At 44.5% G+C, this 25,163-nt stretch overlaps 1 protein-coding gene across 7 annotated transcripts in view; it reads left to right on the top strand.

Annotated features, from left to right (window-relative positions):
• Positions 1-25,163, top strand: part of frmd4a (FERM domain containing 4A) — a 721,373-nt gene that overhangs the window by 642,266 nt on the left and 53,944 nt on the right. For all 7 annotated transcript variants that reach the window (XM_043714187.1, XM_043714188.1, XM_043714186.1 and 4 more), the window contains one exon: positions 3,458-3,599. In XM_043714187.1, the coding sequence (XP_043570122.1) occupies positions 3,458-3,599 (142 nt within the window). The remainder of the gene's footprint in view (positions 1-3,457; positions 3,600-25,163) is intronic.

Raw genomic sequence — 25,163 nt, 5'->3', positions numbered from 1 at the left:
TTTTGTGCAGTCCTTGCATGGGATTTTGTACACTACATTGGTTTTGCTCATGGTTACTGACAACCGGAAGCGGCAGATACAAATCACTATAAATGCCGGAGGAAAGATCACAGAAGCGCTTCACAGGAGGCTCCCAAGCACTGAGGATGTCACCTAGACAGGGGACAAAACGTCTGCAATACAAACTCCCAGCTCGGCGAACAGAAACACAACTCAATGTATCTGTGTTCCTCAGCAAAGTTTCACAGTCCTCCGCACACTTTGCTCTGCCACTTGTCTTAGTGTCATCGGCAAATTTTAACACCGTGCACCTGATCCCCAACTCCAAATCATCGACATAAATTGTAAATAATTGCAATCCCAACACTGATCCCTGAGGCACACCACTAGTCACTGATTGCCAGCCAGAATAGCATTCATTTATCCCCACTCTTTGCTTCCTGTCAGTCGACCAATCCTCTATCCATGCTAATACTCTACCCCTAGCACCATGCATCCTTATCTTATGCAGCAGCCTCATGTGCAGATTAACCTGCCTGACTGACATTCCCAAGCTCAGTGGCTGGCCTGGGCTAATCTTCGAGGGAACTGGGGTTTGTAGCCTCCAATTTTCCTGGGTCATTGGTGCTCTTCAGTGCCCAGTCTGTGACGATTTTCACCCTGGCATCTGCAGACCCCTGAAGGGCAGGTGGGGAGAGCTTGGTATGACTCTGGGGAACGATGTAAAAGTGATAGCAAGGATGGCCATGGTATGAGGAAGTACAAAGAAGACAGTGAATGTTTAACCAAGAGACTGCAGTGAGAAGCAATGTATTCACCTCCCTTAGTGGATGGCATGGTGGCTTCGTGGTTAGCACTGCTGCCTCACAGCGCTAGGGAGCTGGGTTTGATTCCAGCCTCAGGAGGCTGTCTGTGTGGAGTTTGCACATTCTCCCCGTGTCTGTCTGGGAGTGCTCTGGTTTCCTCCCACAATCCAATGATGTGCAGCTTAGGTGGATTGGCCACTGCTAAGTTGCCCATAGTGTCCAGGAATGTGAAGGTTAGGTGCTTTAGTCAGGGGAAATATAGAGTAATAGGGTAGGGAAATGGGTCTGGATGGGATACTCTTCGTAAGGTTGGTGTGGACTTGTTGGGCCTAATGGCCTGTTTCCACACTGTAGGGATTCTGTGATGAATTAATTAACTGTTTCTTAAAGTCTTGTAAAGAGTCACTTGACATGAATATTATATTGGATTATGATTTAAATGTGAGGCTTCATGATTAATAATCCATCTGAAATGAGACCTCCTTTCACCAAAGAGTTTCTGAGACTAGGTGATTCACATCATGAAATATCTGTCCTTGGGACAATGTGTCCCTGTTGTGAGTGAACACCTTCAGGACTGGGGAAACCTTGAGGAGAATGCATTACCTGAGTGGGTTTTCAATGTCCATAGAAAATGTCTTGTCCTCTCAAGGGAATATGAAGGTATAGTGGATTCTCAGCAAGAGCAGTTAGGTCTGAGGTGATTCATTTCTTTATTAACTATCCAGTTGAGAACAGGATTGGTCATTAATCATCAAGTGCAAACTGAAGAAAAAGGACATGCATTTATATAGCACCTTCCATGACCGTGCTCCCCCCCCCCACCTTGCACCAGTTCCAACCTTCCAGCTCAACACCATCCTCTTGAACTGTGCCAATCTTCCTTCCCACCTATCCGCCCCACCCTCCTCTCCGGTCTATCACCTACATCCCCACCCCCCTATTGCATTCTCAGCTTCCTTCTCTCCAGCCCCGTCCCCTCTCCCATTTATCTCTCCACCCCGGAGGTTCCCAGCCTCATTCCTGGTAAAGGGCTCCAGCCCAAAATGTCAATTTTCCTGCTCCTCAGATGCTGCCTGACCTGCTGTGCTTTTCCAGCACCACTCTCATCTTGTATCAAAACACTTCCCAGCCAATAAAGTCAGCTATTCTAATGGAGGAAACACAATGGCCAATCTGCAGACAACAAACTCCCATAAGCAATAATTCAATCTTGACCAGATAACATTCATATCGACTGAGGGACAGATATTGACTGGGACCCTGGGAGAGAACCTCCCTGTTCACATTTAAAAATAGCACCACACGGTTTTGTCTGTGTGCACCTGAGAATGGAGGTCGGATTTGAGTGCAACATCCCACCTGAAGACAGCATCTATAACAAAGAAGCATTCCCTCAGCACTGCACTAGAGTGTCACCTTACAATGATCAAATCTCCAATGGGGCCAAAACTGAACGTACAGTGGGATTGAGGTTAGTACACTGCTAATTCCTGACTGACTCTAATTATTATTGTGCATTGGTGATTGCAACAAAGTGGGTGCGACAGGGTGGATGTGGCTTGGATGTTTGCCCTGGTTGGGGAGTCAAGAAGCTGGGACATAATCTCAAGACAAGGTTTAGACCATTGAGGACTGAGATGAGGAGGAATTTCTTTCCTCAGAAAGGGGATGTTCTTTGGAATTCTCTACCCCAGAGGGCTGTGGATGTTCAACCTTTGACCAGGTTCAAGACAGAAGTCGGTGGGTTTCTGGTGACTCATGGATGTGGAGATGGTGCAGGGAAATGGCATTGAGGAGATGATCAACCATGATCGAGAACAGTAGAGGAAGCTCAATGGCCTTCTCCTTTTCCTGGACAATCTTTGTGATCTCTATCGTTCACCATAATTCTGCCCATTGATATGTTGCACTTTGCTGTTTAATCTGGGAGTGTGGATTTGTAGAAGTTTCTCAGCAGGTGTGAGCATTAGGTTTATGCAGTGTAACCACTGAGGGTTCAGCCTCACCCAGCCCTACCCCCACTCGCCCCTCCCCACCTACCCTCCCCCAGTATAGCTTACAGTTTGAACCACGTCCATGTGATCGAGTCAGAGTCATACAGCACAAAAACAGACCCTTCGGCCCAACCAGTCCATGCCGGCCATTTTCCCAAACTAAATCTCTTCCACCTGCCTGCGCTTGGTCCGTATCCCTCCAAACCTTTCCTATTCATGAACTTATCCAAATGTCTTTTAAACGCTGTAACTGTACCCACTTCCACCATGTCCTCTGGAAGTTCATTCCACACACAAACCACCCTCTGTGTAAAAAAGTTGCCCCCCATGTCTTTTTTAAATCTTTCTCCTCTCACCTTAAAAATGTACCCTAAGTCTTGAAATCCTCCACCCTAGAGAAAAGACAACTAACATTCACCTTATCTATGTCCCTATGATTTTATGAACCTCTATAAAGTTACCCCTCAACCTTCTACGCTCCAGTGAAGAAAGTCCCAGCCTGTCCTTTTCACTCAAATCCCACATTCCCTGCAACATCTTGATAAATCTTCTCTGGACTCTCTCCAATTTACTAATATCCTGAATGATGTTCTTGCTGCCAGTGTCCTGTCCTTCAGCCTTGTTATTTACAGCTGTTGTTGTTTTTTTTGCCAGTCGAAAATTCATGCAGCCAGGAGTCTGAGTGAAATCGCCATCGATCTCACCGAAACTGGGACTCTTAAGATGTCGAAACTCGCCAACATGGGAAGCAAAGGCAAAATCATCAGTGGAAGCAGTGGCAGTCTCCTGTCATCAGGTAAGACCCAGACTTCAACAAGGAATTGTTCATCCCAGTCAACAGAGAAATAGAATTAACGTTTCAGATCAACGTGCCTTGGTTAGGTTTGGGAAAACGCTTGAGGGTATGTCGACAGAACTGGTCACCCGTACTCACAGCATCAGCCACACAAAGACTCACAAGGCCATGACTGGTATCGTGGAATTTCCTAGGTAGATAGTCATGTTCATTAGGAGAAAGTGAGGACTGCAGATCCTGGAGGGTCAGTTGAAAAGTGTGGCGCTGGAAAAGTACAGCAGCTTCCGAGGAGCAGGAATGTCGATGTTTCGGGCATAAGCCCTTCATTTGCAAGTGATTGCGACTGGCGATGAAGGCTTCCAGAAGGATGTTAATGCACTGGAAGCAGTTCAGAGAAGGTTTACCAGACTAATACTTAGAATGAGCAGATGGCCTTATGAGGAAAGGCTAGACAGGCTGGGCCTATATTCTCTGGAGTTTAGAGCAGCTGGAGGTGACTGAATTCATAGAATCCCTACAGTGTGGGGACAGGCCCTTTTGGGGCCAACAAGTCCACACTGACCTTCAAAAGAGTAACACACCCAGCCTCATTCCCCCTACCCTCTATTTACCCTAACTAATGCACCTAACCTACACATCCCTGAACACAATGTGCAATTTAACATGGACAATTCATCTAACCTGCACATCTTTGGACTGTGGGAGGAAACCAGAGCACCCGGAGGAACCTCACGTAGACACGGGGCGAATGTGAAAACTCCACACAGTCACCTGAGGCGGGAATTGAACCCGGGTCACTGACGCTGTGAGGCATCAGTGCTAACCACTGAGCCACCGTGCTGCCCAAACATTGAAACGTGTAAGATCCTGAGGGGACTTGACCAGATGGATGTTTCCTCCTGTGGGAGAGTCTCAAACTTGGGGTCACTGTGTAAAAATAAGGGGTCACCTGTTTGAAACAGAGATGAGGAAGCATGTCTTTTTCTCACAGAAGGTTGTGAGTCTTTGGAATTCCCTTCTGCAAAAGGCAGAATGTTTAAATATTTTAAGGCAGAGGGAGATAGATTCTTGGTGACCAAGGGGATGGAAGATTATCAGGGGATATGCAGGGATGTAGAGTGGAGGTTAAAATGAGAGCAGCCACGGTCTCACTGAATGGGGGAGCAGGCTGGTACACCCTACTGTTGGTTATACTTGGCAGGTTTTAAGCAAGTGGGAAGGGGTGGAACAAAGGGAAGCTATGATTGTGCGGAAGGTGAGATTAAACAACTTTAGAGATGATGGTTTCATCTGAAACTTTAACTCTGATTCTCTCTCCTCAGAAGCTGCGAAACCCACTGAGTTTCTCTGGCACTTTCTGTTTTTATTCCTGATTCCCAGTGTCCACCATATTTGGCTTTTCTGTAACCTCAGAGTAATGCCTCCTTTGATTCTTTGATCAGATTTATTACTGTCTCCCTCACATGCTGAAGGCATATCAAATAGATTTTAAAATCACACAACACCAGGTTATAGTCCAACAGTTTTATTTGGAAGCACTAGCTTTCAGAGTACTGCTCCTTCATCAAGTGGTTGTGACCACCTGATGAAGGAGCGTCGCTCCGAAAGCTAGTGCTTCCAATTAAAAGTGTTGGACTATAACCTGGTGTTGTGTGATTTTTAACTTTGTACACCCCAGTCCAACACCAGTGTCTCCAAATCATATCAAGTAGAGTTTTTAAATTTACCAAATCCTTACCAAGGTCAAAAACAAAAAGGGAAAATTGCTGGAGAAACTCAGTAGGTTTGGCAACATCTGTGGAGAGGGAAAGCACAGTTAATGTTTCGAGTCTGGTCACCCTTCTTCAGAATCTGCTGAGTTTCTCCAGCATTTTCCTTTTCTTGTGCCAGATGTCAGGTACCTGCAGTATTTTGCTTTCATTAAGTATCTTTTTTCTGTATTCTTTTAAATCTTTATTGTCAAATTTATTATTTATAAATTGTCGCACTTGTGTGTTTTCCTCGCCGCCTGTGTGATTTAACACCATGGAGAATTCCCGGTGATGTATGCATTAAGATGTCAACAGTATCTCAATCGATAACATTCTCACCTCTCAGTCACAAGGTTATGAGCTCATATCCGAGTGCAGAAACATGAGCTTACAGTCCAGGCTGACACACAAGGGAGCACTCGGCTGTCGTTTGATGAAACAAGAAACTGAGGCCTAATCTGCTGAATGTCCAAGATCCCAGTGTTTCTATTTGACGGGAAGGAGAGGGAAATCTCCCTGTGGCCTGGTCAATATTGCTGAACCAACAGCAACCAGGCAGCTTCTCTCATCTTATGTTTCATTGTTATTCATGAGAGCTGCCTGTGCATTAATTGGCTACCAAACCACTTCACTGTGACCAGGTTTAAGACATCCTCAGATGGTACTATTTAATTGCAAGTTCTTTCCTTTTTTCCTTAAAATCATGGACTAATTCATGAAGAGTATTTTTATAGCTGCATTTTGTGCTTCACACTGAAGAGGTCTATTCCCACTGATAAGGATCATAGAATCCCTACAGTGTAGATGCAGACCATTCAGCCCATTGAGTCCACACTGACACTCTGAAGAGCACTCACTACCCTCTAACTGTAACCCTGCATTTCCATGGCTCACCCACACATCTTTGGAGTGTGAGAGGAAACTGGAGTACTCAGAGGAAACCCACACAGACACGGGGAGAATGTGCAAACTCCACACGAACAGTCTCCCAAGGGTGGAATTGAACCTTGGACTCGGGCTGTGAGGCAGCAGTGCTAACCACTGAGTCACCGCACCACCCAGATGAAACTGTGTTTAATTCCTGCTTTACTCTGGATCACTTGATCATAAGCAGCTGGTGATAGTGGATGCAGTCCTTCCTCCAGTCAATTTGGATCCTGTGCGTGTTCCTTCTCTTCATTCTGATTGCAATGATCCTACTTTGACAGAATGTGACCAGAGAGAGAGTCACACACATTCAGAAGAAGGTTAAAAGTCACACAACACCAGGTTAAAGTCCAACAAGTTTGTTTGGAAGCACTAGCTTTGTGGACGCTGCTCCTGAGGCTACCACCTGTTGAAGAAGCAGTGCTCCGAAAGCTAGAGCTTCCAAATAAACCTGTTGGACTATATCCTGGTGTTGTGTGATTTTTAACATTGTCCACCCCAGTCCAATGCCAGCTCCTCCACATCATGGCATTCAGAAGGAACAGATGCCCCATGGGTTTCTGCGTGTGCACATGCAGGTTTCTGTGCTGTCAAGACCTAATTGGTCACAGGCAGCACAGAGGAAAGCCTTCTGTTAGGTTCCTTCGATCTCTCAGCATTGCTTCCACAGAAAGTCCACAGAAACCCTGGAGAAAAAGCATATTGTGGGCTTTTGTCGTCCCTTTACACTGTTTTTCCCAGGAGCACGACAGTGACCTTACCCCAAGGTTACAGCTGGAGATCTTGGGAAACCATCATGGAAGTTCCCAACCTGCAACATGAAATCCTTTAACTGAAGGCTTTAGGTAAAGACCCACGCTGGAGGTCATTAAATAAAAGAGCACGTGGCATTGGGGATAATATGGATAGACGGTTTAAGTAACATGGATAGATGGTTTAACAGGCAAAAAGCGGGGAGAAGGAATAAATGGGTCCATCTCCAGTTGGCAGTCCGTGACCAGTGGGGTACCACAAGGATCAGTACTTGCCCGCCCCCCAGTTAGTCTTGATCCGTATCAGTGGGGGGGTTTGGATATAAGGACCAATTACATATGGCACAACATGAGGGGAATGTTGGGAAGATGCAAAGATCTTTCAAGGAATGGGCAAGAGGACAGCAGGTGGAATACAATGTGGATACAGTGTAAGGTCTTACAGAATTCCCACACTGGCTGAGGTTACAACTCTCCTTCTCAACCTCTCCCCTCACCTGAGGCGTGGTGACCCTCAGGTTAAACCACCACCAAAATCATCGCTCCCTAATGAGACAGCAGGCCTCTAGTAGGATTATGATGACTTTACATAAAACATAGTACAGTACAGCACAGGAGCAGGTCCTTTGGCCCATCAATTCTATGTCGACCATGATGTAAAGTAACCCCATTCCAATGTACATGGTGTGTTACCCTCTGTTCCCCGCCTGTTCATGTGTCTATCTAAACACCATTGCTATTGTATCTGCTGCTACCATCTCCCCAGGAGCATGTTCCAGATATTTCCCACCCTCTGGGTAAAATATTTGCTTCACACATCTCCTTTAAATTTTTTTCTCTCACCTTTACCCTGTCCCTAGTATTTGACATTTCCAGCCTTCGATAAAGACTCTGACTATCCACCCTATCCATGCCTTTCATAATTTTCTACACTTCTGTCAGGTTGCCCCCTCAGCCTCCGACGCTTTAGTGAAAACAATCCAAGTTTGTCCAACTTCTCCTTCTGGCTAATGCACTAAAATGCAAACAACATCCTGGTAAACCTCTTCTATACCCTCTCCAAAGCCTCCACATCCTTCCTGCAGTGTAGTGACTGGAACTGTACACAGTTTTCCAAATGTGGCCTCACTAAAGTTGCAATATGATTTGCCAACTTTTATCCTTCGCCCCCTGACTGATGAAGGTAAGCGTGCCATACACCTTCTTTACCACTTTATCCACTTGTGATGCCACTTTCAGGGAGTTACACACCAAGATCCCTCTGTATATCAATGCTCCTGAAGGTCCTGCCATTTACTGTATACTGTCCTCTTGCATGTTTCCTCCCAAAATGTATTACTTCACACATGTCCTGATTAAACTCCATCTATCATTTCTCCGACTAACTTTCCAACTGATCTATTTCCTGCCGTATCCTTTGTTGACCTTCCTCGCTATCCATAACTCCACCAACTGTTGTGTCATCTACAAACTTACTAATCAGACCACCTACATTTTCATCAAAATCATTCATATATTTTACAAACACCAGGAGTCCCAGCACTAATCCCTGCAGAACAGATCCCCAGTCAGAGAAACACCCCTCCACAACCACCCTCTGACTTCTATGACCAAGCCAATTTTGTATCCAACTTACCAACTCACCATGGATCCCATGTGACTGAAACCTTCTGGATCAGCCGACCATGAGGGATCTGGTCAGGTGCTTTAGTAAAGTCCGTGCAGACTACATCCACTGCCCTACTCCCAACAATCATCTCTGTCCCTTACTCAAAACCCTCAACCAAATTTGTGAGGCAAGTCCTCCCCCACACACAGCTGTGCTGACTTTCCCTAACATGACCATTCTTTTCCAAATGCAAGTAAGTCCTGTCCCTAAGAAACATCTCCAATAATCTCCCTACCACTGATAGAAAGCACACCAGTCTCTGATTTCCTGGATTATTCCTGTTGCCCTTCTTAAATACAAAGAATAGCATTGGTTACTCTCTGGAATCTGGGACCTTGCCTGTGGCTAAAGTGGTTAGAAAGATCTCTGTCAAGATCCCAGCTATCTCCTCTATTGCCTTCCTCAGTATCCTGGGATAGGTCCCATCAGGCTCTGGGACCTATCCACCTTCATGTTATTCAAATCACGCACACTTCCTCCATCTTAACATCGACATGCCCTAGAATATCGCCATGTCCTCCCTATATCTTACCACCATCCATGTCCTTCCCCCTTGGTGAATACCAATGCAAGGCACTCATTAAGCACCTCACCCTCTTCCTCCAGCTCCATGCATAAATTCCCTCCTTTGTCCTTGAGTGGACCAACCCTTTCCCTAGCTCCTGTCTTGCTCCTAATACATGTATAAAATGCTTGGGTTTCTCCTTAATCCTATTTGCAAGGACATTTCATGACCCCTTTTAACCCTCATTGTTTAACTTCTTTAAATATCTTTACTTTGTCAAAAGGAACTGAGATGTGGAGTATTTCTCAGGTTGTGCGAGACTAAAAAGTGTTGATGTCCAAAGGGACAGTCTGTTCCCGTCAGTAAGCTTATTTCCTGACTTTGACAAATTATTGAAGAGATAGGAACAACCTGAGGCCATTCAGTCCAGCATTTTCACTTGTTACAGCATGAGATCATGGCTGATCTACTGCAGCACCATTTTCCCACACCATCTTGTACCCTTTGATGCCTTTAGTATTAATCTCAATCTCGAATGTTACTCAAAGATGAAGGTTCCAGAGCCCTGTGGGGCAGAGAATTCCAACGATTCACCAACCTCTTGAGTGAAGAGATTCCCCCTCATCTCAGTCTTAAATAGTTTGCCTCTTATCCCAAGACTGTTCCCTGCTTCTAGAAACCCCCATTCAGGGGGAAAGATCTAGGCGATGGCAAATGGCATCTTAGCCTTTGATGCATGAGAAGTGAGTGCAGAACTAAAGAGACCAATACAGAAATTGCTGGAGAAACTCAGGAAATCTGGCTGCATATGTGGAGAGAGGAACAGAGTTAACATTTCAAGTTTTGAAGATTTGAGTCGATTTTTCTCACTGTTCGCCTACCTTGTCAAGTTGCCTGAGAATCTTGTGTGTTTCAGTAAGGTGTCAGCATGTTTCAATGATAATTTAAGCTTCACTTAAATACCCTCCCATCACTCAAAATTGTTTCACATCACTGAAAACAGACTACCTGCTCATTAGCATGTTGTTGTTTGTGGGATCTTACTGTGCACAAGTCCCTGCCATTTTCCGCATGTTGCTTCAATTGCTGCACTTCAAAAATGCTTTGTTATAGAGTCATAGAGATGTACAGCATGGAAACAGACCCTTCGGTCCGACCTGTCCATTCCGACCAGATATCCCAACCCAATCTAGTCCCACCTGCCAGCACCCGACCCATATATCTCCAAACCCTTCCTATTCATCTACCCATCCAGATGCATTTTAAATGTTGTAATTGTACCAGCCTCCACCACTTCCCCTGGCAGCTCATTCCATACACGTATCACCCTCTGTGTGAAAACATTGCCCCTTAGGTCCCTTTTATATCTTTCCCCTCTCACCCGAAACCCACGCCCTCTCGTTCTGGACTCTCCAATCCCAGGGAAAAGATTTTGTCTATTTATTCTATCCATGCCCCTCATGATTTTGAATCAAAGAGTCATAGAGATGTACAGCATGGAAACAGACCCTTCAATCCAACCTGTCCACGCCGACCAGATATCCCAACCCAATCTAGTCCCACCTGCCAGCACCCGGCCCATATCCCTCCAAACCCATCCTATTCATATACCCATCCAAATGCCTCTTAAATGTTACAATTGTACCAGCCTCCACCACTTTCAAGTTTCACAACATCTTTCCAATAGTAAGGAGACCAGAATTACACGCAATATTCCAACAGTGGCCTAACCAATGTCCTGTACAGCTGCAACATGACCTCCCAATTCCTGTACTCAATACTCTGACCAATAAAGCTTCAAAGCACTTCAATACGCTAGTAGCTCTGAAAGGCTATACACAAATGCAGTTTCTTTTTACCAGTCTGCATTTATCCCCGACCACAACCCAGTCCGGCCCAGCTAGATACTTGTCAAAGGGATTAATCATCTCAACATGAATTTCGGTCAGTGAGAGTCTAATACACATTCCTGTTATTCCAGTGTGAATAAGGCATTTCTTCCATCACTAACAAAGTTAGATCAGAATTTTATCAAAATGACAATTGAAACAAATATTCCTCATGTATGTTTATGTCTTGGCTTTTGTGCACATTCTTCTGAGAAGTCTTTTTCAAGTCACAGTTAATTTAGTTTTGTTTCAGAATTGTGGGTTGTTTAGTTAAGGATAATGAACTACCATCATTCCTCCCGAGTGAGTAGAAACGTGAAATTGAGCTGAAACACAGGCTGGAAATTGCCCTGTGCTTGAATCCTCAGTAATGATAGTATTTATGCTCCTATTTTTGACTGCGTTCTGCAAAGATGCATCAAGTATTTCATGGGGTGAAGACAATTTTGAAATTAGTGACAGCACTTCATTGTGGGATATTAAAAAAAAAATTGTTTTCTTTCACTTTGCGTGAGCTGCGGCTGACACTCAAGGTGTTACACAATGGAGTGTGAGGATGAGGACAGATTGAAGGAGTTGGGACTGTTCTCCTTGGAGAGACGGAGGCTGAGAGGAGATTTTGATCGAGGTTTTCAAAATCACCAGCAAGCTGGATAGAGTAGGTCGGGAGAGACAGTTCCTGCAAGTGAAAGGTACAAGAATGAGACGGCAAAGATTTAAAGTTTGCAAAGGAAGTAACAGGTGAAGTGAGAAAGAATATTTTCACACAAAGCGTAATGAGGGTCTGGAATGTACCGCCTGGAAATATGTTGGAGGCAGGTTCAATGGAGGCATCCAAGATGGGCAGTGGCTGGTTATTTGAATAGAAATGGTTTACAGGGATGTGGAAAAAAGACAGGAGACTGACACTAGGGGATAGAATGGTGCAGGTACGATGGATCAAATGGCCTCCTCCCACACTGTAACAATTCTGTGCGCCCCTGCATTGCTTTCCAATCGCACATTAACAATGAAACTGCAACAATTACTGTTCAATGTTGATCAAACAAGAAGTTGTTTTGTGTGTTTTACACTGATGGTGACTGGCTGTAATAACATCTCTGAACAACAGGTTGATCTGGAAATATCTGTAAGCGTAATCAACACGAGGCCAAATTTCGAAAAAATGTCCAAGGAAACATGCTTTTTTCTTAGTGTTATGACTCTGCAGTACAATAGTAACATGAAGCAGGAAAGTTAATTGTAGGAGACAGTGAAGATTAGCAAAGTATATCCAAAGCAACATGTAGTGTCTGCTGCTGTTTTGTTTCACTTGATGATGAATAATGAGGAAAAAGTTGCCAAAAGTGGGAACAAGCCTTTTGGGACAGTTTAGAACCCACTATTCACTTCACTGATGTTGGTCTGACTATCAGACAAGATCATTCTGTGTTGAATTCCCAGCAGAACCCTATGTGGGGCCAGAAAGCTGCCCACATGCTCCATTTGACTTCAGCTGTTGAATTCCTACTTTTCCCATTTCTTCCGTGACTGATGTGAAAGTCACACAGACCTGTTTGTGTGGAATCCAGTGAGAGAGTGAGCTGGTGTATTCCTATAGACCATGTTTCAGTTTGCAGACGTAATTCGTCAGGTTAGGAGTCTCCTCCTCTGACAGATAGGAGCCACATTATGGTGCCCTTACATTCTTGCTTTGATGGCCTGCCAACAGTGTGGCTCTGACTGAGATGTCATGAGAATCCCTCAGTGAAAATTGGGGGCACCATTCCCGGGAGGCTCTCAAACCCCCAATTAAAGCTGATCTGGGGGAAATTCTAACTTACTGCAATTTGCTGCTTGCCTCAATGCATTTTGTCATGTTTTGTTGATGAAATAAAATATAGCTCGTTAATAGGAACAGGACTTGGCCATTCAGCCCCTTGAGCCTGTTCTACTGTTTAATGAGATCGTGACTGATCTGTGGCCTGAATCCTGCCTCGGCCTACATCCCTTAATTTCTTTCCTGAACAAAAAAATTACCCATCGCAGATTTGAAATTAACAACCGATCCAGCATCCAGAGCCAATTGTGGAAGAGAGTTCCAAACCTCTCCCACCCTGTGTGTGTCAAAGTGCTTCCTAACATCTCTCCCGAATGCTCTGGCCCTAATTCTCAGACTATGCCCTTTGTTCTAGAATCCCCTGTCAGTAGAAATAGTTTATCTAACTTGTCTTTTCCTGTTAATAGGAAGACTTGGATAAGATCACCACCTAACATCCTAAATTCTAGAGAAAACAGGCCTAATTCATATAATTTGTCATCGTGATTTAACCCTTGGAGTCCAGGTATCATTCTTCTAAGCTTGTGTTGTATTCTTTCCAAGGCCAATGTATCTTTACGAAGATGTGGTGCTCATAGTAACTCCAAGTGGGTCTAACCAGGGTTCTGTATAACTGCAGCATAACTTCTGCATCCTTGTACTTTCCAGTTCTCTAGATATAAAAGCCAGCATTTCCATTCTTAATTATTTTCTGGACCTGTTTATGGCATTTTAAAGATCTGTATATCAGATCTCTTTGGATATCCACTCTATTTAACTTCAGGCCATCTCGAAAGTACCCAGATCTATACTTTTCAGTTTGAAATGGATAACTTAGCACTTGCTTATGTTAGATTAGATTCCCCACAGTGTGGAAACAGGCCCTTTGGCTCAACCAGTCCATACCGACCCTCCGAAGAGTCATCCATCCCAACCCATTTCCCTCTGACTAATGCACCCAGCACTTTGGGCAATTTAGCATGGCCAATTCACCTGACCTGCACATCTTTGGACCATGGAAGGAAACTGGAGCACCCGGAGGAAACCCACGCAGACATGGGGAGAATGTGCAAACTCCACACAGACAATCGCCCAAGCCTGGAATTGAACCTGGGACCCTGCTGCTGTGAGGCAGCAGTGCTAACTGCTGAGCCACCGTGCCACCCATTGAACTCCATCTGCCACACTTTTGCCCGTTCACCTAGTCTCTTAATATCCCTGAGTAATTTTATGCTGTCTATAATGCCATCTAAATTTTGTGTCATCAGCAAATTTGGATAAATGACTTTCTGTGCCATTATCAAAGTTATTAATAAATAATGGGGATAATTGGAAGCCTGACACAGATCCTTATGTGACATCCCTGGTCACATCCTGCCAATTCAAGTTTTTTTTAATCATTCACGGGATGACGGCATCGCTGGCTAGGCCAGCATTTATTGTCCATCCTTAATTACCCAGAGGGCAGTTAAAAGTCAGCCACATTGCTGTGGTTCTGGAGTCACATGTAGATCAGACCAGGTAAGGATGGCAGTTTCCTTTCCTAAAGGACATTAGTGACCCAAATGGGTTTTATCCTGACAATTGACAATAGATTCATGCTCATCATTAGACTTTGAATTGCAATTTTTCATAGAATTCAAATTCCACTCTCTGCCTTGGTGAGATTCAAAACCTGGGCCCCTAATGGGTTGTTACGTTAACAGTTCAGCGATAATTCTACTTGGCCATTACCTCCATGGTACCTACCCATTATCCCAACTTTCTGTTGCCTGCCACATAAGTAATTTCCCAACCAGGTCAGTGATTTGCCCTCAGTTCCATGGATTTCTACCTTAGTTAACAATCTCTTATGTAGGACTGAACATATCAATGTGTTTGGTTATCCCGTGTTTGAATATAGATTCCAATAATTGCCCCTGCACAGGTGTGAGGGTAACTGGTCTGTCATTCCTTGGTTTTCCTCTTCCCCTTTTCTGTGCAATTTCCCCATCCAAAGGATGGACTCCTGCATCTTGGGAACTCTGAAGGACTATAGTCAGGGCAGGTAAACCTTGTGTAGGGAGCATGAAAGCTGTGATTCTACTTATTGATTTATCCTCACTGGATCTTGGAATAAAGCATAAAATTTCAAAGTCTGCTAATTTTACCAATTTGGAAGAGTGTGGCCGACAGTGAGATTGATACTAATCAAGTGCAGAAAGACAGGCTTCCAGACTGGAAAATGGGACAAGGAGCAGATAGAATTCAAGACAGAGAAATATGAAGAGATGCTTTTTTGGCAAAAGGAATAGGGAGAAGCAATACTGACCTAGCAGCACCATTATAAACACGTGCAAGGACTGAGCAACCTCAGAATTAGTCTTTGTCTAAGAATTTGAATAGGAAAGGTTTGGAGGGATATGGGCCAGGAGCAGGCAGGTGGGACTGGTTTAGTTTGGGATTATGTTCAGCATGGACTGTTTGGACCGAAGGGTCTGTTTCCGTGCTGTAAGACTATAATTATGGCCAGGCCATTCAGGAGAGATGTTAGAAAGCTCTCCTACACACAAAGAGTAGTGGAGATTTAGAACACTCTTCCTGAAACAGCAGCCGATGCCAATTCAATTCTTAAACATAAATTTGAGGTAAAACAACTTAATTTTAAGCAAGAGATATGGACCCAAGGCAAGTATATGCACTTAGGCCACTGATCAGCCATTATCTTATTGAATAGTAGAGTGGGTTGAAGGGCTGAATGGTCTACTCCTGTTCCTTTGTTCCCATTCAGCAGAGAATAGGGTCAATGGGCTGAATAGCCTCTTTATGTGCTGTGATGACTCTCACCTGAAAACTTAAGCTCGATATTTTTTGTTGGGACTGTTAACCTGGTCCAATCAAGGAGTCTTGGCTGACAGATATATACAGGAATCTCAGGGATTCTCCTCACTCCAGGGACTGGCTCTGAGCTGGCTGGCCAGAGTCCATGTACTCTTTAAATAAAGGGTGACTTGGTGATGGGATACCAGCCTCTGTGGAGCTATTTCAGTCACATTGTTGGAGTTAAACATCCAGGCAGTCTGAGTCACCAGGCCAGTCACATTGTTGGAGTTAAACATCCAGGCAGTCTGAATCACCAGGCCAGTCACATTGCCGGTGCATCCTCTCAAAGTAAAGCCAAGCAAAGCTTATCCAAGTGTTGAGCACCTCATTGCTGCGATATAAGCTTGTCCTGTGAATTTCACTGCAATTTTGTTTTATATTTCATTTTAGTAATTTTCCCAACCCAGGTTGTAGTGAGAATGTTTGTGGGGAGCCTTGAGACATCTGTTTTACAGTAGCTTTGCTAGCTCAGGTGATTTTGAGGACATTAAAAATGAATTATTAACAGAGGGACTGGAGTCACGTGTAGTTGATGGCTAGACAGGGTGGTAGAGTCATTCCCAAAAGCCAAATTCTCCAGGAATTCTGAAACCTACTTCTGAACTCCCTCATTTTTCCTGTCATTTTCAGATGTAAACATCGCTACTTGCTTTCTTCAATTATCTTCATTAAAAGCCTGAGTTGAGTCTTTTTCAAGACAGTGTGGCAGGGACTGTATTGTCAAAGACACAACTTAACTTCAAATTCAGAGGGAATTACAAATAACTTGGATTCTAGCCTCGGGTGACTGAGTGGAGTTTGCACATTCTCCCTGTCCCTGTGTCCTCCAGTTTCCTCCCATAGTCCAAAGATGTGCAGGTGAGGGTGGATTGGCCATGCTGCATTGCCCATAGTGTCCAGGGATGTGCAAGTTAGCTGGGTTGGCCATTGGGAATGGAGCTTTACAGGGTTAGGGGGTGGGTCTGGGTGGGATGCTCTTTAGAGGGTCGGTGTGGACTCGATGGGCCAAATGGCCTGCTTCCATAATGTAGGGATTCTATGAGACCCAGGGCCATTCTGACACAATTGATGCAGTTTCTGTCCTGACTGTATCTGAGACTGAGGGTCACAACTGGAGTCAGTGATTGAAGCCCAGATGTTGGTAGTATTTAAGAATGAGCAAGAGCAGATTAAGGGGGATTGGGAGTTGGGAGACAATGTGGGATTAGGAATACTGTTTGTGTGGAGAGTAAGCACCAATGTAGTAAAAATAGAAAATCCTGGAAATACTCGGCAGGTTTGATAGAACCTGTGGAGAATAATGGAGACAAAGGGGGGAGTTTGATGCCACTCTCAGCCTCTGTGTTGGGTTTGTTGGGGGAGTTTGGTTGCTTGAGAGGGTGATGGGTGGAGACCCCACCATGTTTGCCACCTCAGGTCCAGTTAATTCCCTGGTGGAAATGCTCAGGAACCACCTTCCTGCCTCCCATCTATTAGTGCCAAATGCCTCACCCCCTTCTCGCAGGTACTCACCATGAGCCCCCTGGGCTGGGGGAGCTGCTAAAGCAAACCATGTCTTGGGTCCTTTGCAGATGCCCAGGGAACAATCCCCATTGTTGGGCATTTAGTTTCTGACCGAGGGACGTTGCAGGGACGCAGGGATTTGTGAATGCCTGCTCTAGTTACCCCCTTGTCTTTGCTGCCTCCCCCCTCCCACTCTGTGATCACTCTCCCATCAGCACCCACCAGTGACATGGGTCCATTGGCGATCCTGGAGTCCATTACTAGAAGTGGCCCAGGTTGGGGAGTGCAGGGGATGTGGATATGAGGAATAGGGGAGTGGGGGAGCAAAGCAAGGACCAACAGCTCTTTGTGTGTGGGGGAGAGGGTAGGGATAGCCATCCCTCAGTCTACTTGATCTTGGGGGAGAGCCGCTATTGTCTGATTCATTGCCTGAATGACACTGGATTCACAATCTTTGAATGGATTTGGAGATGCTGGTGTTGGACTGGGGTGTACAAAGTTAAAAATCACACAACACCAGGTTATAGTCCAACAGGTTTATTTGGAAGCTTTCAGAGCTCTGCTCTTTCATCAGGTGGTTGTGGAGAATAAGATTGTAAGACACAGAATTTATAGCAAAAGTTTACAATGTAATGTAGCTCAAATTCTGTATTGAAAAAGACCTGGATTGTTTGTTAAGTCTCTCATCTTTTAGAATGACCACATTGGTTTCAGTCCTTTCATATGTAGATTGCAATTTTTTTAGAAGTTTCATTCTCAAGTGAACTTTAACAGTTGGTGTCATGTCGGCCCAGATAGTGTATTGAAGGAGTGAGCTTCCCTGTGTGAGGCTGTCTGTGCCACAATGGTCAGACTGATTCTCATCTACAAAATGGATTTACAGAATCTTACATGGATTCATGCAGATTTTGAGCAAAGTAAAATGTAATTCTACAAGTACAAATTCACCCCACAAACCTATTCATGAATGGAGTAATACTGGGCTCTTCACAATCTCAGACCAGAGGGCAAAGCCTCAATAAAAACTTAAAATAAAGGATGCAAAGTAGGCCATTTGGCCCATCAAGTCTGCACCCTTATTCCACGAGTTTACGACTGATCTGATAATCTTCACTTTCTTGCCTTTCTCCCAATATCCTTGGTTCCCTTACAGATTAAAAAAAAGATCAATAGGTCTTGATATTGAGCGTACCTTATGACCCAGCCTCGACAGCCCTTTGCTGTAAAGAATTCCACTAATTCACAGGCTTCCAAGAGAAGAAATTCCTCTTCATCCAAATCTTAAATAGATGCTTCCTTACTCTAAGAAGATGCCCTCTGGTCCTCGACTCTCCCTCCACAGGAAACCACCTTTCCACATCTACTCTGTTAAGTTCCCGAAGAGTGTGTATATTTCAATAGGTTCACCTCCTAAATTCCAACAAGTACAGGCTGAATCGACTCAACCTCTCCTCATTAGACAGCCCCTCTATGGAGAAAGTGAGGTCTGCAGATGCTGCAATTCCTGAAGAAGGGCTTATGCCCGAAATGTCGATTCTCCTGTTCCCTGGATGCTGCCTGACCTGCTGCGCTGTTCCAGCAACACATTTACAGCCCCTCTATGTCTGGGATCAACCTCGTGAACTGTCTCTGGACTGCCTCCAATGCCAATAATTTCCCTTTGGAAAAGGGCCCAATGCTGTTTACTCTGGCTGCAGTCTGACCAGTAATAGGGCGGCAGGCAGGAAATGGGAAGGGAAATGAGAGGTTAAAGGTTATGATTTAAAATGTTTCATACTTGGTCATTTCTTTCCACCTATATCGTTAGAATGGTCTAGGACTGAGGAGTAGGAATTGTTCTCCTGAGAACAGAGAAGGTTAAGGGGAGACTTGTTAAGCTGTTCAAAATGAAGAAGTGTTTTAATATAGACATGAATTAGATTAGACCACTTGAACCTGCTCAACAACTGAATGGAATCATGACTGATCTGATTTCTCCACATTCCTGCCTGCCCCTCGTAACTTTTTATCTCCTTCACTTATCAAGAATCTATCTATCACTGCCTTAAAAATAGTGAAGGTCCCTGCTTCCAACGTATGTTGAGGAAGAGAATTCCAAAATCTCATGACCCCATGTGAGACAATTTCTCTTCATCTGTCTTAAATGAGCAGCCCTTTCCTTATAAACAGGGACCCCCTATTTCCCAATTCTCCCACAGGAGGACTATCCTCTCCACATCCATCCTGCCAAGACATTTCATGATCATGTGTGTCTCACTGACGTGCCCATTTATTCCTCTGCACTCATACAGTCCAGCCTGTGCACTCTTTCCTTGTGACACAATGCATTTATTTGAGGTATTCGTTCGGTAAACCTTCTCTGAACTGCTGACAGCGCATTTACATCCTCAAATAAGGAGATCAGTATTGTACACAGCACTCCAGATGTGGTCTCACTAACGTGTAGTGACTAAAGAAAAACTCATCCAATTAGTGAAGGTTTGGGAACCAAGCAAGAGACATTCAAGGTGATTGACAAAAGAACCTAAGGTGGTTTGAGGAATTATTTTACCCAGTGAGTTAGTGCTTTGGAAAGCACTGCCGAATAGGGCAGGGGAAGACGATTCAGGGAAATCGGATGAATACTGGAAGGGAAATGCAGTTACAGGACTTTGTGTGCAGATCAGAGGAAGTTGGACAGCTCTACCAGAGTGTCAACACAGGGATGATGGGCCAAATGGCCTCATGGGCTGGAAGATGTGATGAGCCGCAGGATTATCAGTTTAGTAATTTTGATAATCTGAACTGATCTAAATGGGATTCCAGCAGAGTGGGGCTGAAATGGTGTATTTCTGTGCCCTGAATGTTATATGGTTATAAAGGCACGCACTCAGTGTAAGACAGACATGCATATTTCCTATTTTCAATGTGATAAAGGTTTTAGTCTGTGGAGTCAGGAGGCAGGAAGAACTTTTCCTTCCAGTAGAATGAATTATTAAGAATGAGCATAGACAGACAATGGCAAGGCTAAGATTGTGGGTGTGTGGGGAATTCACACGACTGTAGTCACTCTGTTCCTCTGTCTTTGGGGGAGAAATTGAAGGCTACCTGCAGTGCCAGAACATTGTTCAAACTGCTTTTCTTGTCAAAGTTCCAGAAGTATCCTGGCCACTGAATGGACTGATAAAGATCAGATGCAGTAACATTAAAAGGGGAGAAATGATGTTCTTTTTGGCAGAAATTGTTTCTGTTTTGCGAGCAGATTGTTCTGGTTTTTGAGATTGTGACTGGACACAATGGTAATTGAGTCACACCGGATGCAGGTAGCAGACGCAGCTGAGAGATTGAGAGTGCAGTGGGTAAGCTTATCTCAGGTATCGTGCTGACATCTGTGTGTCACGAGGGGAACTCAGAGGGCAGCCTTGGGTTTTACTGTAAAACCGTAGAATACACCAGGCTTGGCGCACAAGGAGGTGTTTATCAACCCACACTTACAGCAATAAGCATCTCAGATCATTGTTGTTCTTTTCAGTTGTATGTTTATCAAGCGGGAAGCGTGGAGCAAGAGAATTGGGACTTGGCAGCAAAACTGTTATTTTCTACAAACAATTTACGATTCTGATGGTGGTTTGAAGGACACAGTGGCCTTGTTTTGGGATTGTGCCAAACTTCATGCTGAAGAATAAAACAGGCTGAAGTTTTTGCAGGAGGTGGTATTGTCACTGGATGAGTGACCCAGAATCACACACATGGGTTTAAATCCCACCATGGGAGGTGGTGAAATTTGACTTCAGTAGGGAAAAAGGCACTCTAATTGTCATAAAAACCCATCAGCTTCTCTAATACCCTTTGACGAAGGGAATCCACATCTTTGGACTATATGTGACTCCAAACCCACAGCAATGTAGTTTAAAATTAACTGCACTGTGGGCAATTAGGGATGGGAAATAACATGCTGGCCTAGCCAAAGCTTCCTACATCTAATGAATGAATTATACTTAAACCTGACAAGGGGAGTGGCCATTTGTGACCATTGAAAGCGAGATGTACACCAGCCACTGTACTGGTGAGTGGCCTTCTGTGGATACCAAGAACCAACAGCCCGTGTTGGTGGTAATGGACACGAATGATATTATTAGATGGTGACTCCTGCAGTGGTTCAACAAAACAGTTCATTACCACCTTCTCAAGGAACAGTGAGGATGGACAATAAATGCGGGCCTAGCCAGCGATGTCCACTTCCTGTGAGAAAAATCCATAATATTGCCGCATATGTCTCTAAAATGAAATAAATAAATATCTTCTGTGGGGATATCCTGTTAGTGACTCATAGAAACCATAAAGCTCAGAAGGGAGCCACTCGGTCCATTTTGTCCATGCCGACCCAAAGACACCCAGATTAGATTAGATTGCCTACAGTGTGGAAACAGGCCCTTCAGTCCAACCCGACCCTCCGAAGAGTAACCCACCTAGATCCATTTCCCTCTTACTAATGCACCTAACACTATGGGCAATTTAGCATGGCCAATTCACCTGACCTGCACATCTTTGGACTGTGGGAGGAAACCGGAGCAAACCCACGCAGACACGGGGAGAATGTGCAGCCTCCACACAGACAGTCGCCCGAGGCTGGAATTGAAACTGGGACCCTGGTGCTGTGAGGTAGCAGTGCTAACCACTGAGCCGCCATGCTGCCCTTTCTAATCCCATCTTCCTGCACACGGCCCATAGCCCTGCAGCTTACAGTACCTAAGGTGCAGATTCAGGGAGTTTTTATAAGAGTTTAGAGTCTCTGCCCCCACCACGAACTCAGAGAGTGAATTCCAGACCCCCACCACCCTCTGTGTGAAAACGTATTTCCTCATGTCGCCTCTAATCCTTCTGCCACTTTGCTTAAATCGATGACCTCTGGTTTTTGAACTCTCTGCCAAGGGAAGCAGGTTCCTCCTGCCTACTCTCTCTCTCCCTCACATTGTCGTACACCTCAATCATGTCACCCCCCCTCAGCCTTCTCCTTTCCAGGGAAAACAACCCCAACCTCTCTAATCTCTCCTCATAACTACAATTCTCCAGCCCCGGCAACATTCCAGTAAATGTTCACTGCACTCTCTAGAGAAGCTACATCCTTCCTGGCCAAATGCACCAATCAATGTTCAATCATTGATTTATCAGGCCATTAGCCTCACTGTGCGTAGTTAATGCTCAGATTCTGTAAACTGCATTCTCACATCCTAAGGCTTTTACTTTTAACTTTTGCACACGACTGAATATTGTTAAAAATAGTCAGCAAGAGGAAGACCAAAGAAAACTGTCCATTATTAACAGATTTCCTGAGTAGATTTTCAGCGTTGCATGTAATAGAATTGCAGGTGTTTGTTATAGTGTGTGCATGGTCAGAGCGTGGCTGTGTCCTGGTGGGGTTATGTAATCATAAGTAGTCCAAGCTGTTATTTTTCACTGTCGAGTAATCCAACATCACTGGGACTGGGTGCACTGCTCAGATCATTGAGTGAGTCTCTGTCCATTGATTGGAAGGTCATAAGGTCAAGCTGTAGTTGTTAGTGCTGGTTACCTTAAGCTGCTTTCTTCAGTTGGTGACTTTTGGTCAGTGTTTAATGAGACAGTAGGAGCACTTCCTTCCCTTTCTGGGGTGGGAGGAGGTCCTGATCTTGCAGAAAGCTGATTAATCAGATTATTGGCTGAATGTAACGCGGATGTGTTAGAATCATAAAAGTTTACACTGCAGAAGGAGGCCGTTCGACCCATCGTGTCTGTTCGGGCTACCCAACTAGTCCCACTTTCCAGTCCTATTTCCGTAGCTCTCTACTTTCATCACTTTCAAATATATATTCAGCTCGCTTTTGTCTCCACCTCTCTGCCAGGCTGTGCATTCCAAATCTGAACAACTCTCTGAGTAAAGAAGTTTCTCCTCATCTCACTCCTGGCTCTTTTGCTGACAATCTTGAAATTGTGACTCCGAGTTACTGCCAACTAGTGGAAACAGTATGTCTTTCTTTACCCTGTCAGAATTGTTCATGATTTTGAACACCTCAATAAGGTCACCTCTTAATCTTCTCAGCTCCAAGGGGAATAAACCCAATCTCTCTAATCTTCCCTTGTATGTAAAATCCTTCATTTAAATTGCCATCTTTGATCTGATTTGTTTACCCTTGTCAGGATCGATTATATTTTACTTTAAGGTGAAACGTCCTGAGGTCATTTCTCATTTGAACTTGACTTGATCCACCTTGTTCAGTGCTGAGAGAGGGCCGCACTGTCAGAGGTACCATCTTTCAGATCAAACACTAAACATTGGCCCTGTCAGAAAGATGCTACAGCCTTCCAGCATTATTTCAGTGGTATGTCGGCCTGGGGTGGGTAAGGTCAGAACTTACACCAGGTTATAGTCCAACAGGTTTATTTGAAATCACAAGCTTTCGGAGCGCTGCTCCTTCATCAGGTGAGGTGACTGGTGTCATGTGAGTTCTGGCATTATTACAAAGAACAGTAAGAGACTTGTATCCAATGAACCTGCAGCCTTCCCTCAGTTCTGCACTGGAGCACCAGCCTTCAGTTTTGTGCTCAAGCCCTGGAGTGGGTTTCTGAATATTACAGCTCAGAGACAGAGACTAGCTACTAATCCACAGCTGACATGTATGATTATACCACAGCTGATTATACCCAAAACATTGACTTCTCCACGTCCTGATGCTGCCTGCCTTGCTGTGTTCTTGCAGCCTCCTGCCTGTCCAGTTTGGATTCCAGCATCTTCTGACCTTATCCATCCCAGTCCGACATACCATTGAAATAATGCTGAGACACTATATCATCTTCCTGACTGGGCCAACTTCCAGTGTGCACATTGTCCCCATGTCTGCGTGGGTTTCCTCCCAGTGCTCCAGTTTCCTCCCACAGTCCAAAGATGTGCAGGTTAGGTGATTTGGCCATGCGAAATTGACCATAGTGTTCAGGGATGTGTAGGTTAGGTGCATTAGTCAGAGGTAAATGTACAGTAATAAGGTAGGGGAATGGGTCTGGGTGGGTTACTCTTCCAAGGGTCAGTGTGGACTCTTGGGACCAAATGGCCTGTTTCCACACTGTCATCCAATGATCTGCAGATTTTTGTCTCCAACCAGTACTACCCACTGAGGCTGGTAAAGTTGGTACGAGGATTCACAGGATGAGAAAACAGAACATTCAGTTTCACAAAGTGAAGAGACCCTGGAAGATATTACATTTTCAATCTCGCTAAAGTGAATACAGATATGCATTATGCAGAGTCTCAGTCTTCAACTTAGATAGTATTTTTCAAAATGTAATAAAGTGTGGATTTAATGGAAAGTGCAATCCAGTTGGCTGGAGTAAATAGCCATTAATGCATGGAAGGGGCCCAGTAGAAAATAATTCCAGTAAGTGAGAGAAGAAACAATTCAGTGCTGTCTGGATTTAAAAGCTGAACTAGCGAAGGTCCCAGCTTGTTTCAAGCTTTGCGTTGCTAGCTGCACTTGTTAGCTTACTCTGTGTTCGACCTCCCATTCTGTGTAAAACCAATTGGAACAGTCACAGTCAACAAATCGGGAAATGCATTGGGACTAATCAGATGGAATGTAGTTTCACAGCATTCATTTCACAGCTGTCAGGCTTGAAGCTTAATGCAGCCAGCATTTTCATTTCAGGGATAGAGTTCTATGTCTTGTCCTGTGAGCTGTGCCTTGTTGCTGTTTTAAATTTCATGCCCTGTTAGGAAGTTCCTTGCATGTGATTTAGTGGCGAACTATTCCAAGTTTTCAACACTTTCAAACTTAGTGTGTTATTTCTTTCACATAGCACGTAAGAAGCTTGTGAGAAAGGTTGTTGAATTGGAGTGGGGTTTGCTGGGCGATGGGTGGGCACTGAAATCTTTGCAGATTAACTTTTGAACCACACTTC

This window comes from Chiloscyllium plagiosum, chromosome 23, assembly GCF_004010195.1.
Source record: "Chiloscyllium plagiosum isolate BGI_BamShark_2017 chromosome 23, ASM401019v2, whole genome shotgun sequence".
Taxonomy (NCBI): domain Eukaryota; kingdom Metazoa; phylum Chordata; class Chondrichthyes; order Orectolobiformes; family Hemiscylliidae; genus Chiloscyllium; species Chiloscyllium plagiosum.
The sequence above is the reverse complement of the archived record's forward strand: the minus strand, read 5'-3'. Positions and strand labels throughout refer to the sequence as shown.